The sequence below is a fragment of the Netta rufina genome, assembly GCF_964035555.1.
Source record: "Netta rufina genome assembly, chromosome: 1".
NCBI lineage: Eukaryota > Metazoa > Chordata > Aves > Anseriformes > Anatidae > Netta > Netta rufina.
In genome coordinates this window covers 70,569,514-70,585,666 of record NC_140123.1, presented here as the reverse complement: position 1 = coordinate 70,585,666, position 16,153 = coordinate 70,569,514, and the positions used below count along the sequence as shown (strand labels likewise).

The 16,153-nt window shown below is 41.1% G+C and overlaps 1 protein-coding gene across 2 annotated transcripts in view; it reads left to right on the top strand.

Annotated features, from left to right (window-relative positions):
• SLC9A7 (solute carrier family 9 member A7) overlaps positions 1-16,153 on the top strand; it is a 62,588-nt gene that overhangs the window by 20,813 nt on the left and 25,622 nt on the right. For both annotated transcript variants that reach the window (XM_084295324.1, XM_084295323.1), the window contains exons 2-10: positions 6,019-6,218; positions 7,478-7,555; positions 8,212-8,288; positions 9,277-9,389; positions 10,713-10,818; positions 11,106-11,247; positions 14,107-14,212; positions 14,580-14,668; positions 14,795-14,908. In XM_084295324.1, coding sequence (XP_084151450.1) covers positions 6,019-6,218; positions 7,478-7,555; positions 8,212-8,288; positions 9,277-9,389; positions 10,713-10,818; positions 11,106-11,247; positions 14,107-14,212; positions 14,580-14,668; positions 14,795-14,908 — 1,025 coding nt within the window. The remainder of the gene's footprint in view (positions 1-6,018; positions 6,219-7,477; positions 7,556-8,211; positions 8,289-9,276; positions 9,390-10,712; positions 10,819-11,105; positions 11,248-14,106; positions 14,213-14,579; positions 14,669-14,794; positions 14,909-16,153) is intronic.

Sequence of the window (16,153 nt, the reverse complement as noted above, 5' to 3'; positions counted from 1 at the left end):
AACAAAACACGAGAGAATAGGAAGTTTTATGTTATATAACACAGAGCTGCTCCCCCTGCTTATTTTTCTCAAGGAGCCTGCTAGTGTGCCTAGGGAGAAAATAAAAAATAAGTCTGTTTGGGCTTTCCCTTCTCTGGTTTAGAGGTCTCTGAAAGAGATGCTTGGACCCTGCTCCTGCAGCAGGGCGTGGGACTGGTCACAGCTGGTGCTGGGTTACGAAGCCACAGCTGCATGGGGAAGGAGAGAAGGAAAGAAGTGCCCTGAGGTTGGAGTCAGGGTTTTCGTGGTTGCCCATTGCTGCTCATGCCTCCAGGAGTACGTGTGGCTTTAGTACGTGTATGGTTTTCATTGCTCTGGGCTTGATTGCTAAGAAGGAATACTTATTTCTGGAAGTACAAAGAATCTTTTAAAATATGTATAAAACACTTGACAGTAAATGCTTTAAGAACATTGTCTGAGATGGTAATTGTGCTATAATTGAATTTGAAGGCACACAGACAGTGTACTTGCAGACTGTTACCTGTAATCTCTGACAAACACTTAAAAGTTGCCTTTTATAACTGCAGTATTTATTTGTGAGGGTGTTTCTTGAAATTGTCCTCCATGGCTTGTCCAGGCTGTTCCACTGCGTCACTGCTGAAGCTGGGAGCTGCCAGGAGCCTTGACTCACTGTCCCATGCTTGGGCCAGAGGCCACATGCCCTTACCACAGGACAGCAATTTCTTCCAGGAAAGTTGTTGAATATGTGGATTTTGTTCTACTCTTCTCTGAATGTTAGATTCCAAGGACAAGAAGGGTGGGGGAATACAAGGAACAATTTCTCTTGCTGGTCAGCAGTTTGCTACACACTTGTGGTCACGTTTGTGGTCAGCACCTTGCTAACAGTGTCTACTCATCCTGGGGTTATCACTGCCCCGTGTAAATGTGCAGCTCTGTGAAGCAGTAATTTTTCACATCACTGACTGCCAAAGCAGCCCTCTGTCTTTTGGTAGTTATATTTTTAGATGCCCTTTTCCTCTCTTAAAGCTGTTCTTTAACCCCATTGTCATTAAAGAGTAAAGTACATCTGCTGCCTTCTGTACTTTGTGCTCTTTTGACCGTGTCACTTCACGCGAGTATGTAGATGGCACTAATATGACATGACCTGAAGAAGAATTAAATCTCCGAAGACAAAAGCGACCCATCAGACTTAACAGTTAGTCAGAAGGGATTTTTGGCCATCAGATACTCCTGTGGCCTTCCTGGAAACCGAGGTTTTAGAGAAGGCAGCGGCGTGCATGGTGTGTGTGTCTGGCAGCATCAAGTCAACAAGTTAATTTGATATTTGGGTACTGTGCAGCATCTCTAACCTTTTTTGAGTAATCTGTTTGTTTAAATACAGAGCAATGTCTAGTTTGGTTCACTGATTTTTTTATTAATATATTTTTTTAAGTGAATAAAGTACTTCTTACAAAAATGCCCTTGATAGCGTAACCACTCGCTGTGCCTACAGGGAAGAATTAGTGCAGTGACATTAATCCACACCTTGTTTGCAGTCTTTTAATGTCCTTATCTAAAATAGTCCTAAGGCAATGACAAAGCATGACCTTGAATCTGTTATTCAACGCTTCAGCTCCTGGATATCCCCAAAGTTTCCTTCAGACTTAAGACCTGGCACCGCCTGCCTCCATTTCCCCTCAGAAAAAAAAAGCTCTTTCACTGAAACGTGGTGAGGGCTCATCCTGTAGTTATGCTGCTGAACCTAAACTGCCAAAGATGAGGATTATTTTCAAAACAAGTCTCATCTTTTTGCAGAGATCTGATGAGCTCATGAATCCTGCGCTGGAAGCGTTGCACCCTTAGGAAAGTAATTAATGGTAGGTGGTGCTGAGTGCAAGACACTAACAGAGGGCTGAAGCTCAGCGATGTCTGGCTTGCACCTCACCTTCTTGGAGAAGTTGTACTGCAGTACGTGGAAAGGACAGTGAATGGCAAGCACTCGGTACAGAGAGAGCGTGTTGCAAGCTGGTCTGCAGGTGGTACCTAACATTTGATCTGATTATTTTAGGTGCAGCACTGCTGGCTCAGTTCTGGATCAGAAACAATACTTGAATTCTTTCCTTTGTAAGAAGTGTTGACACTTCCTGATGATAAATCACTGAAAGGTGAAGGTGTGGGCTGTCACGTTCAGAGGCTGACCCTCTGTTAGGAAAAACACTTCCTGGTTCTTTAAAACTGTGGCATCTCAATGCACACAAACATCCTATAGTAAAATAAGCTGTGTGATAAATACTGTGTATTATTATTAGTCTTCTGCCTTGAAAATATTTGAGCAGGGCTTTCTCTCATCAGTCTTGCTTTTTTTTTTTTTTATCTTTTGTTTCTTGGTCCACAAGTTGGTAAAAAGTTCAGTTTGGGTGTGTGGAGGAAAAATCTAGGCTCTCAAAAGTTACAAAATCCTGTTCTATTTACTTGCTTTTGGGGAGAGAAAAAAATATTTAATTTGCCATCACCTCGGACCACTGAGAGGCCAGAGCCCCACAAGTACCCAGAAAATGCTCTGTGCCTCTCGGGCTGTGCACCAGCAGCGCTGTCTCATTTAAACAAAGCTCGAAAGCCACAGAAATCCCCAAGGTTGACCAAGGAAACAGCAAAGTTGCTTTTAAAGAAACCTTTGCAATATAAATTACCTGTCTGGGGTTCTAAATGTTTGCAGGAAAGAGTCTGAATCGCAGAATTAACCCAGGGGGAAGGACCTCTGGAGGTGGCCTCATCCAGCCCTCTGCTCAGAGCAGGCTGCAGGGCCGCGTTTGTGTGAGTTTTGACTGTATGCAAGGATGGAGATTATGCAGCCGGTCCTGGGACTTGGCTGGAAAACCACACGACACTCAGCCCTGACCTGGGACAGGCGTGCATTAGTGGTTGAGCTTAGTGCCTGAGCTCAGTCTCACAGCAGTGATTTCTGTGCTCAAACAAAAGCAAAAGTAAATACGCCGCTTAAAGTGGTGTTTTGTTGGATTGGTGTTAACTGCCTGTGAAGTTTTTATCATCACTAGAGATTCCTTTTTTTAAAAAAGGAAAGAAGTCCTAGCTTTTTAATGCTTTATGTGCAGTAAGATGCTCTTTGTGTAGCAGCTGCATGACTGGCATTGTACAGGCAGCGCAGTGGCAGAAATGCTTTCTCTGCTAGAAGTGAGAGCACAAGTCATGCGTAGGCAAGACATAAAGTATTAATTTTTGAATTTATCTTTCCTGAGTCTTTATGAGCAGTGATGTAAATCTACAACCATTACCACAAACAAATTTTGAAAGTAAGGCTCTTCTAAAGTTTTGCAGCGTTTATAGTTTGCTTCTAGCTCTCTCTTGTGACAGCCTTGCAGTAAAAGGCAGTGCTGGTTTAGTGGCCCTTGAGGTTTCTTTTTAAAGAGCTAAAATGCTCAAGTGTTCAGACAAATATTTGCTCCATTGATCCAAGTTCTCTATAAACTCTTCATCAGTGAACCTGTGCAGGATGAAAGTAGCATGGGGACTGCGTTATTCCTTGCTGCCATCCCTCCTCTTGCCTCCAGATGAGCAGTAGTGCTGTACCAAATCTGTGCTTGTATTAGTGTCCTAGCAATTGTTGCTAAAGTAAGTCTGGAGCATCCCACTAAGCCTGGCCATCGAGCAGCTCCAAGTCTTTTTCTTTTACGGCCTTTTTCTGCAGCCGTGACTCTGTTGCTCTGGAAATGGTTGAAGTCAAGGATCTAGAGAGAGTTCATAAAGGATGAACTTGCTCCCTCTATAACACGTGATGTTGGGCAGCTTAGAAAGGCATCGCTTGTGAAGCTGTAAATTGGGCTGTTTGGTCTGCCTGAAAGCTGCTTAGGTCTTCAGATGTTTGGGACCTTGGGGGGATGAGTAGGTAAGGCTGCATCCTGCTGGTGATGGTTTTCCCAAGGTTGCTGGGGGTAGAGCTGCAAGACAGCCTGACAGCAGGGATCAGAGCTTCCCAAACTGCATGGTCCTGGGTGTGAGGGTCATCCAGCTTGGGGTTTTGTCACTGGAAAGTGTATGAAAGCAGGATATTTCCCAGTAGCAGGGCCATGGGACGCTGAGGGTTAAAGTATGTTTAACCTCAAACAGTGAGTACGAGTTACAGCTATAATTGTCGTGTCTTCAAAACCAGATTTAAAATAACCGATGTATTTTATTACAGGGGAAAATGTATGAGTGGCTTACATCCAGTCCTGTAATAGAATCACATCCTGCTCCCTCTGGTGCATCCTCCTAATACAATAGCAACAAAGGTTTCCCTATTTGCTTTTGAAATGAATTCACTGAATGATGCTCTCTGAGCCTAAGAAGCTATTATGTCAGCCTAGCAGTAGTACGGAGCTGGTTTTGTGCCACTGCTATGAGTACAAGCTAATCTGTGGAGTTTTTATTCTTGCTCCTGGTTTACTACAGGGTTTTGGCTGATCCCGGTTAGATCAATATTTAAGACTGAAAGCCTTCTGGGGGTATTGTGTGAGCTCGGTTCTCTCTGTCTAGGGACGAGGAGAGTGAGAACAGCAAAAAGTTTTGGCAGGTTGGCTGGTTGGGTTTGTAGAAAGCGTCTGTAGCCATCGCTGGCAGTGCAAATGGCTGGGAGCTGGCTGGCCGTAGCCTGTCACTTTGTGCATAGCTGCGCTTTCATCGCATCCATTATGTGCAGCCGAAAAATACTCGGGGGTCATGAGGACGCATGCTCCGTAACTCTGCCTTTCAGTTGTCAGCAGCTGAAATTTCAGGAGGTAGTCTTGTCTTGCCCAAGTCTTCGTCCCGTGTGTTCTCTTTGAGCATACACATCTCGTTTCTAAACAAAATAAATCTTTCAATTAGGTTTTAATGATCATGCTGCCGTTATGGTGTGCTGATGGCAGAGGAGGGGGACACGTGGGTAGCCACCCACTGGAGTGGCACAGCTATTGTTGTACCTCCTTTTCCATTAAAACCATTTTTCCACTCTGAACCTGAGGAGAATGAGGAGGCTTATTTTGGTTGGAGGTTGTTCTATTTTTTTTAAATTGTTTTATTACAGTTTGATTACTCTTTAATCCATGCCATAAAGATAAGGTTTTTTTGGTGCTGTGTATTTTTTTCTTATTATACCTCATTTATGCTCTGGCTAACACCTGTCAATTTTATTTACCATCTGGGGGGAAAAAAATCTATGGGTGCAGATTGGTCGCAGACAACAAAGCCAGCATTAACTACTGACCTGTCCACAAAAGGATCATTTCTCTACTGACAAATACCCATCATCACCTTGCAGCTGTCTGCAACAAGGATTAAATCACAGGTTGTTTTAGGGTGGCGTGGCGGGGAGACTTTAAGAGGGCATCCATTTGTGTACTTAGCAGACCAAAGCCACCCTGACTATTCTTATCCATCTTTCTGTGGAGTCTCGTTCATTCCACAGTACCTTTAAAAAGAAATGGTGCTCAGTTAAATGTTATACTTACCCAGATTTCTGGCATTGACCTTCTATCAGGTTACCTTTGTTATTTACAAGTATGCAGGAGATCCTGCATCTGCTGCTGTTAGCTGGCTTAAAATTGCCAGGCAAAAAAAAAAGGCTGCATCCTCACTGCAGCTGTGTTCCAATATTTTACAGCAAATGGTTTCAGTTAAGTTACGGTCTCACGTTTTCAGCAGTTACTCATCAGCAGTGGTATATCTACTCAGTTCTGCCTGTAAGAAGGTGAAATCCATTTGTTGTGTCCCAGTGCTTGGCCTCAAGCACAACTCGGCGTTTACACATCAGAGGTGTGAATGAGGGTGAGGAAGAAGAGACTTGAAAGTGAGTATTTTTGTCACTTTGGGCAGAAGCCAGATTTGACAAACTCATCAGGAGTTTCAGTGTGCTTGGGGCATCTCTTTCTTTGCAGGAAACTGAAAGTAGCAATTCACTGCTGTGTGCCTGGTGCTTGTGAGGTTCCTGCTTTATACTTCAGCTGATAGCGAGGTAAAGAAGTGGCAGATCAGCCTCATGGATTTTTAACTCTCTTCTTCCAGGACTCATCGTTGGGGTGATCCTGAGGTACGGGACTCCCTCTACCAGTGGCCACGATAAACCCTTCAGCTGCTCGCAGGAGGACAGGCCGTTTACAACCCTGCTGGTCAACGTCAGCGGGAAGTTCTTTGAATATACGCTCAAAGGGGAGATAAGCCCCGGGAAAATCCACAACGTGGAGCAAAATGACATGTTACGAAAGGTGAGGCCAGGCCATTTCTTGTGAGTGTGTGCTGCTTGGCTGTGTGGGGTTTTTTTCTGCAGCTCCCTCCTTCCCCTGCCATTTGGATGTTAGGTAGTCTCAAATGTCTGCATATCTGGTGGTAACAACACTTCAATGCTGAATTTAAAAGCACCTTCTGTGCTCTAGCGCTGCTGGCAAAGCTGTGTTCTGCTGCCAGCATGTAGTTCTCCCCGAAGCCCTTGCTTGCTGCTGGAGGCTTAATGTACACTGCTAACATCTGTACAACTCATGAAAGCTAGCTGAGCAAAAAAGGCCTTCGTTCTGATCTCTGATGCTGCCTTCTATAATACAATATATGGGAGAAAACAAATAGTGATCGTTTCTTTGTTTTGTCGTTGGGTTTTTGACTGTTTATTTTCAGGAGATAGTTGCTGCTTACATCCCTGTAACCTGCCAAACAAGACAATCTGGTGTTGGAGATGAAATTCACGTATCAACTGTTGCTTGCATCTGCTATGTCACTGCTTCTATTCAGTAGCTGGAAATAAACACCCTTTCTGTGTAGCAAAGCTAGACTTTGAGGTATAGGATTGCCGCTTTAGGCCTGTAACCTAAAAATACTTTTCTGTGATTATGAAGAGAATGTAGGTGACTGTTCATATGTACCTGTCTGCTACAGATTAATGAAATGAATCCCATGCTGGGAGTGCACACATGTGTTTATATTCTAGTCTGTGTTTAGATACTAAATGAAGAGGGCCTAGACAGCCTCATGTGTGAGGGTCTTGTTTTAATTCTAAACGTTTGGGTTAGTTCCTTAGTCTAGTGCAGTCTCTCATGGATATCTGCAGTATCCACTGAAATATTTGGAAGTGATGAGTGATCCCAGTTCCTGAAAACCAGACTTGACTGGCGGGGGGGGGAGAGGAACACACACAACAACAGAAAGTACAAATACGTGACTGTCATGTATCACAATAAGAGATACTTTCTCCAGTATCCTTTCTATTAGAGTATTTTTTATTCAAAAAGGGGACTGTAAGACTGTCATTACTGATGAATGCAATGTTTATTTTCCTAGATGCTCTTCAATATGAATAGCTGCAGCTTTTTGCTGCTGCATCTATATAGAGCTGGCCAATATTTTGGAAGGTCAACTTGGCCAAAAGTTTATTTCAACACCTACAAATATTTGTCAGAAAAATAAAAGAGGAAAAATACTTTTTTTTGTGTGTGTGTGTTTGTTTCTAATTCATTTCACACTTTATTTTTTTTAGGTAACATTTGACCCAGAAGTCTTTTTCAACATTCTGTTGCCTCCTATTATCTTTCATGCTGGTTATAGCCTGAAGAAAGTAAGTGTAATCATTTCCTGAGGAAAATAGCCTTTTCTTAATGAGAGACTGCTGATCTGGTCAGGATCAGGATTTGTTCAGGAACACGTGTGACAATAAGAAAAATCCGTTTTCCTGCATAGATGGTTAGGTCATACTGTCTTAAGAGATAAACGTATTAAATTGCTGATTTGTTTTCCTTTGAGTATTACCAGAGGTTAATATCAGTTACATTTAAAGTAGATGTCCTGCTATGAGTCATGTTGGTCCTTCTCTAGTGTCCAAAATGCAGTAAATTACCCTGAGAAGTGGACCCAAACTTGAATCCCAGTGGAGTTGTTCTAGATTCTGTGTGACGGAAGGTCTGGGTTATGACATCTTCAAGTGGTGCTTGTGTTTATTATTATAGCTATGTCTTATATCTATATATTATATCTAGATATTTGTTATAAAAATATTATTGGAAAGTTTCCTGTTAGTGAGCTCCATATAAGATTCAATACTTGGTTCAGATTTGATATGTTCAATTTATTGAAGTTGGACAGAACTTACATTGCAGTAATCATTTGATTTCTCTAGAAAGCACCAATAAAGGCAGGTGTAATAATGCACTGTATGTTTTTGAACAAGTGATGTAACTTCTTTAAATGAGTAAGTAAACCTGTTTTCTTATGCAGAGACACTTTTTCAGGAATTTGGGGTCAATTTTGGCTTATGCCTTCTTAGGAACAGCAGTCTCTTGTTTTATCATTGGGTAAGTGAAATCTGTACTATCTGTTGCTATTTTTACTAAAGCTAAATTTGAAAAATTCACACTGAGCTATCTAGATTGTCTTAATTTTGTGATTTGTTTGATTTTTATTTGCAAATCTTCCAGACAGAATTAAAATAAACTTCTGCTGATATATGGTTTTTAAACAATGCTGCTCCTTCAAACAATATTGTCAAGGTCAATTGGCAACAATATTTACAACAGAGAGCAGCGTTCTGTTTTTAATGTCATGTTACAGTACAAAGTGAAAGCTCGTTAGGCTCCTATTAGAATTAACTTTATCTTGAGTTGTAGGCACTACTTGTAATAGAATTTTAGCTGTCAGACTTCTAGAGATGTTCCTTCCATTGTGCATGCACACTTTCTCCCTCTTCACCCCTGATGGATGTGTATGCATAATTTTATATGTATATGTACACGTTTGGTTAAAGATAATCACATTGGTTTACTTGCATATGATCACTTCTGCAGCTAGTATTGCTGTGTTCTTGGCAATTCTCAAATACAGAAATTGCAGAGAGAGAAATACAGAGTTGCATATGCGACTTTGGTTCGTGTCTCTCAATTTCACCAAAGAGAAATATGTTAAAAGCTATTCTTAGTTCAGAGCTTTTTCTGTGTCTTTGTGTACTGTGGCAGAACCAACACTGAGGGGAATTCTGAGCACAGAAATGTTCCCTGTGGTGGAAAAAGGAGGCAGCCTGTGGAGTTTGTGCTAGTTGTATGAACAGATCTTCTGCTGTTTGCTGATTTTAACTGTTAAATGTTGGATCATATCTCACTCTTTGCTCAGTTTGCTCAGAAAGAGAGGGAACTTAATTTTGAGAGCATGGTGTTAAACTGCAGCAGTGTTTCATGGAGCTCTAGAATAACAAAGCCCACCTGAAATTCTGTTGCTTGTGTTTTTTTTTTTTGCTGTCTGAAATGTGCCAGCTTGTTTGACTTGGACTGTTTTATCTTCTCTCTACAGGAATCTCATGTATGGGGTTGTGAAACTAATGAAGTTGGTGGGACAGCTCTCTGGTAAATTCTATTATACAGACTGCCTCCTCTTTGGAGCAATAATATCTGCCACTGATCCAGGTAGCTTGCTGAACAACTTTTAATAATCTTCTTAAAAGATCCTGTTGCTAGGATTGTTGGCTGTACAGCACAAAGATATTAATTGCATTTTATTTTCAGTATTGTTGTGCTAGTATCTCTGATTTTCTGTGAAATGCATACAAATGCTGGGTGCTGTGAAAGCTGTTCTGTCAGTTTGTTGATGTGATAATATGTTTGGGGACAAATCAAACTTTCCTGTTCATTATGTTATTTTAAATATTTTTCCCTAATAGATTTTTGTTTAGTGTACCTCAAATTTAAGGCTGAAAATTAATGAAATTATTATACTGTCTGGATAGCAAGACTTCTGTAGTTATGTTGCTTGGGACAATGGATATTTTAAGGGCTGTACTTGAGGAGGCTTTGTGTTTTTTCTCATTCCAATGATGCTATACAAATTCAAGCAGAAGAACGCTCTTCTGCAGATTAACTTTATCTTTTGGCAAAAAAATTTAGTCATTCCTTGGAAGTCCAGCATATTCACAAAGGTGTCCACACTTGACAGGTGAGTCTGGAGAGCTGGTGTGCGTGAAGGGCTAGGGGAGGGAGTGTTGAAGTGTGAAGCCTGATGTTTAAAACAGATTGTGTGATGTCGTATGTGTTAGTTGGTGTAAAAATGGGAAGTAGCTCCTGTGATTGAGCTGAGCTCTGAACAGCTCATGGTTGCACATGATTTTGGCCTTTATGCAAAAAAGAAGTACCATGTGATTTTTTTGAAGCTGATATATGGGAACATCTTCAGAGTCATTCTCTCATGCCAGACTGAAGTGTTTGTGAAAACACTGATTGAAATGGGCAAGACTGCTAAATATTTCTAATCTTACGCAATTTTACACTGCTGTGGCATAGTGCGTGCTTTGGGGAACACTTACAGCTATTAACACTATGACTGAACTAATAAAGCCATGTCAACAAGCCATGCAGCCTTTAAAAGTAGCAAGGGCTGCAGAATGTTTTGCTGAAGGTGTTTAGGTGCTGAAGGTGTTTTTTTTGTTTTGTTTTGTTTTGTTTTTTTTTTGGTAGAAGTTTCATTTGCACTGTGCCCTGTGATCACTGGGGACTTTGCAGACGGGAGGACTGCAGAGCCCCTGTCCTAATGGAGCTGCCTTAAAACTGATGGTGAAGCTGCTTACCTGTAGATAAACGTGGCTGGTCTATTTCCCAGTTTGATTTTGAGCCTGTACTTCAATTTTGGGTTTTGTTGCTTTAGGCAAACTGGAAAGTCTACTCTGTCACAACTCACAGTTTTTCTTGAAGTCAGCCAGTCTTTTCTTTTTTTTTTTTTTTTCCCTCTTTCTTTAGTTACCGTGCTAGCAATATTTAATGAGCTGCATGCTGATGTTGATCTCTATGCCCTTCTGTTTGGGGAGAGCGTGTTGAATGATGCTGTTGCCATTGTATTATCTTCGTAAGTAACTACCTGAAATTCTGTTCTGAAATTACTTAATCGTTTTAGGTATTTTTCTCAGAAAAAGCATTTATTTTAGACGTGCTATTTTAAATTTAAGTGGATCATCTTGAGCTGAATTAGTAAATATTACAAGCATTTGCCAAGATATCTCATGCATAACAGGCACCAGAAATGAAAGTTTGCCTTCCGTATGGGTTTGTCTTTTCTGCTGTTCAGGTGATGCTGTTGGAGTAAAGCCTTGCTGATGCCACATCTAACTTGTCACTGTGTTACTCTGTTCCTAGATCGATAGTTGCCTACCAGCCAACAGGTGAAAATACCCATGCTTTTGATGCAGCAGCATTTTTCAAGTCGGTTGGTGTTTTCCTGGGAATATTCAGTGGTTCTTTCATGATGGGAGCAGTGACAGGAGTAGTGACAGCTCTGATATCCTTTTTCATGTTTAGCTTTTCCAGATAAGATGCTACATTCATGTGCTAATGGAGCTCACCTATTTCCAGCAGTAGCAACAGTGACTCAAGCCGGTTTTAATCTGATTGTGAAGACGTGACCAGCATTCGTGTGACCTCTGCCTATAGAAAGGCATATAGGTATCCATAAAATCCCCTTTTTCTGGTGTAACTGTGGCCACACTAGAAGTTTTAGTGATGTTGCTGTATGCATTGTACTGCCAAAAGATTTAAAGTCAAGGGGGAGCCCTAAATAGACACGTCCTAATGTTCAGTTTCTTTTTAGGAATTACAAAAAAGTTTTTATTATATAGGCTTGAAAGACATCTCATAGGATAACTGGTGTTTTGCTCTTCTTCAGCAAAATCCTTAATAGCTATTTCTGACCCTAATGGGTTCTTTCTGAGTTCTGCATTTAACCTTTCTGCTGGAAATCTTGTATCATGCGGCTTGGATAAGAGTATCTCTACCAGAGTTAACATCATAACATTACGTGCTTTGCTTGACCTGTCCTGCTCTCTTGAAGCTTTGTCTATTTGATGAGAGCTCTGAGGCACTCAGGGAGCAATCTGTGTGGGTTTTGCTTTAGGCTTGGGCAATAAATCTTAAGTCTGATCTGCACCAGAAATTGTGATGTTTCCCCAGGAAAGGGAAAAAAAAAATCAAACTCTGCTTTTGGACTGGTTAGGATAATGATACTTTTACACGTCCCAGCTTGCTCTGATCTTCCTAGACTTCTGAAAACTGGTAGAATGTGATATTTTTTACAATAATCATGAACCTGCAACTCTTGATCTTCAGCAATAATGTCTGAACTGTATCTTGTTATATATATGCACTGCTCAGGTTTGTTTCATTGTATCCTGCAGAATGGAAACCCTTCAGATGTGGGGGGAAGATGTGCAGTGATGCTTTAACATTTGGTCTTCAAGCTCCTCTGTTCTGCAATCGATGTGACCCAGAACGATGATTCTTAGCCTGGCTTTTAAGCTACCAGCCATCTATAGCTCTAGCCGATGGAGTGCTGTTGCTGTGGTTTTTGGCTTTCTGGCTAGCTTCTAATTACAGCCTGAATACATTCGGATCCATTTTGTAAAATCATGATCTAAAAGCAGCAGTTGGTTCTTGCTGTTTCTAATGCTTGTGCTCAGGACAGCGCTATGAGACTGTTCATAAGACAGCCTCCGGTTTAAAAATAAATACATAAAAATACATAAACTTTTGCTCTAATTATACCATTTAAACTATTTTTGGCGATGGAATACTTAACATCTTGTAATAGTCTACAAGCAAATGGTAAATGCGCATTTTACTACTCTCAGCTAATTACAGCCCATAACTTAAGCCGTGAGTGAAGTTAATAGGACCTGATTCCCAATGTTTTGTAGCACTGCCACAGCTGTGGAGTACCTACAGCTGTACCTGTACCAGCAAAGGGGGTTCCTGTGGTCATGCATTGTCCTTTGAAAGCAGGCAGAACGCTTGGTTTGCAAATATGATGCAGATAATATATGCAGACTTTTGGCCTTCTAAAATGTTTTAGTTTACTTACTTACAGCATAACAACCAGGGGAATAGAGTTTGATTCCCAAAGCTGCCAGAAGAGACTAGAAATGAGGCATCAGCTCCGATGAGGGCTCTTTCTTAGCTTCAGAAGGCCACCAAGACGTAGTGGCATGGGTGGGGAGCAGGTAGCTGGGCTCAGCAGTGCTTTGTGCTAACCAGACTTCCCCTGAAATTAGGTTTTGGTTGTGTAATGCTGCAGAGCCCTGGCTGCAGCTGTGCTGTGCGTGGAGAGGAGCTGTGGGTGGTGGTGCAGCCTCCGTGTGTCTGTCAAGGTACTGGCTTCCTACGTAGGGGCAGGGGGTGCTACCACCTTGTCGCTGTTTCAGGTGTCCTTGCTGGTCTCGTGCTCTCCTTCTGCTTGGATTTCAGAGACGACTGCTAGTTGTCAGACCAAGGACTTCTCCACCACTCTTACTAGCACATGGTTTCTCTCTGTAACGTGTTTGCGTGCTGCCAGAGTAGTGATTGTAGGGTAAAAAGGTCCATAGACAGGTGAACAAACATTCTGTATTATGTAGAAAGCTATATTTAAGACTACTGAAATCTGTCCCACTCTTTCAGTAGCTATCTGAACTGTTAATTCAGTGTGTGTTTGACATTATTCAAGTTTTGCCCTCATCTGGAAGATAAACTTACTCCCATTGAAAGGCTGAGCTGCTGTGGTTGAGCTGGCTTGTCCTCTAAAGCACATTAACACAAGAAGCAATACATTTTGTTGTAGGCAGGATATCTGCTTTGCCTCAAAAGTACAGAAGTAGCCCAACTTGCTGAAAGACCTTTTCAACAAATCAGAGCAGAAAAATTCTGACAGATCTACTTCATCCTAGGATTCCTGTAGTCAAGAACAGCCCTGTAATGAAGCACTTCTCAATGTATTTTATGACTTATTTAAAGGTGACCTGTGTACATGTGTTTATTTAAAAAATAAAATGAAAGAACAGTAAAAGGAACACCAAGTACACATGCCTTCCCAGCTGGTGCTTTGCAGGGAAACATGGTATTGAATAAGCTCTTAGTTCATAGAGGTGGAGCCGTAGTTATGCTTAGGATATGCAGCACAAATACCTAAAATTAATGGCTTGTAAGGGGAGACCTTGATTCTGAAATTTGTCTTGATGTAATGGAATTGATGTTTTTCAGCAAAAAGTGTTTTGTTCTCAGAGTAGCATTGGTTGTTAGCACGTAATAGCTCTTTTCACAAATATTGGGTACAGAGAAGCCAAAGGACTGGTGAATTTCTTGTTTTTGATCCCTTAACAAATGACTTAACGTGACGAAGTTTACCAAGTTGCACTGCTTCCCCCTGCTGGAAACGGCGCTCTTCTTCTTGATGTCCTGGAGCACCTTCCTGCTAGCAGAAGCTTGTGGATTTACTGGTGAGTTGTGGCTTCTAGTACGCTAAGGGAACTCCTGTCTGTCTAAGCTACCATGTTTCCACTTTCTCATTTAAACCTTCCTATAAGGAACATGATTCTAGCAGTTATATATATATATATATATATATATTTCCTGCACAATACCACTGATGGTGCAACTCACTGTGCGGCAAAAGCTTTTAGGAGCAGCTTGGATTTGTTTCCAATGCTTCTGCCCCCCTGTGCCTTGCCTAATCCTTGACTTGAAAATGAGTTTCATAAAATCCCAGGGTTAAGGATGTTGTCCAAGTTTAATAGAACTTGAAAAGGGAGAAGTCTTGTGCAATGCAGGAAACAGACTGATACTTACATGTAGTTCTGTTCACAGGTGTGGTGGCTGTCCTGTTTTGTGGAATTACCCAGGCACATTATACATACAATAACTTGTCAGTCGAATCAAGAAGTCGCACCAAGCAGGCAAGATTCTTTTTCCTCTTGTACATTCTATTGCTCTAGAATTGTGTACTTTTTTTTTTTTTTCTTTTGAAAAGTGTCTTTATTGCTTGGCCTTTAATATGTTATTGTCTGTGTTTTTCCCCTTAGCTATTTGAGGTATTGCACTTCCTGGCTGAGAACTTCATATTTTCTTACATGGGTTTGGCACTGTTTACTTTCCAGAAACATATATTCAGCCCAGTTTTCATCATTGGAGCTTTTGTATCCTTTTTCAGTTTGAGGCTTTGGTATTATCCTGTGTGCCTGAAGGCTGTTGGTGTCTGGCTTTACTAAATAAATGATGGTGGTTGACTTGGAGTTCTCCTGATGTCTTGTAGGAGCAAAAATTCTCAGAAAGGCTTTCATTAACCCTTACACCAAAGTCCTAAGGACTCTGTGCCACAAAGTTGTTGGCTTTGCACCTGAGCAAGTACTAAAAGTCATGTAAATTCAAAATATAAATGAACTAATATGCTTTGCTGCATGTAGTCATAGCAGTGGAGCTTTTAACATTGGATTTGGAAACTTCTTTCCTAGCTCAGAAACCTCGGTATCAGCAGGAAGGGAAAACAGCATGCTGCCTGTATTTATCAGCATAGGCAAACTGAGTCGGTTTCTTAAGAAGCGTGAGCACCTGCTTTTCAGATATGGAGAAACACTTAATCTAAAGGTAAACTGATGGATGATGATACCAGGGAATTCTTGGTGAAGAGGAGTGGTTCTCCAATGCAGGGTTTTCTCCAGATGACATTCAGGAGTCTAGTTTTTTTATCTGCTCCCTTCTCATCCCAAACTTACATCTTGCACACCTAGGAAAATTATGCTACATTGAATTTGTGGAGTGGAAGAGAAACAGGAAACGAGAGAGAGTGGTATTAGAGAGGGAATGTGTCTGAGTTGGGCTGTTGTTCAGTGTACCTATGTCAAATATTAATCTGTGCCTTTTGGGGAAGGAAGACTCAAAGCTTTTATTCTTCTCCAAACCTTACAACTGAAGAAATTATATGCATCATGCAGGTTAAGCATGTGTGGTGGTGTGAGCTATATTAACACAAAATCTCTGATTCTTGACAATAACCTGAAAAAAAAAAAAAAGTGAAATAATAGCTGGTTATCCTTCTGCTCTTTCCCAATCTTTGCTGTGGAGATGTTGACAACTTAAGTGGAAGCACTGTGTGGTTTTCAGTCCATATAAATGGAATAATAGCTTTGTGAATCAGATTCCAAAAGACATCAGAACAAATAAAGTAGAGATGAGGTTATGACCACCTAAGCTTCTTTCTTATTACTGTTTTTTTGTACAGTCTCATGCAAAAGAAAAAATGTTCTTGTTGCTTCTTTTCAAGTTCTGTTGGGATGAGGAGGGAGGAAAGCAAAAAAACAATTCTTTATCATATGCCTTGGCTATTGATGCCAAGTAGTGCTTGTAATGCTGTTGTATTCAAACTTTTGGGACCTAAGAAGGAA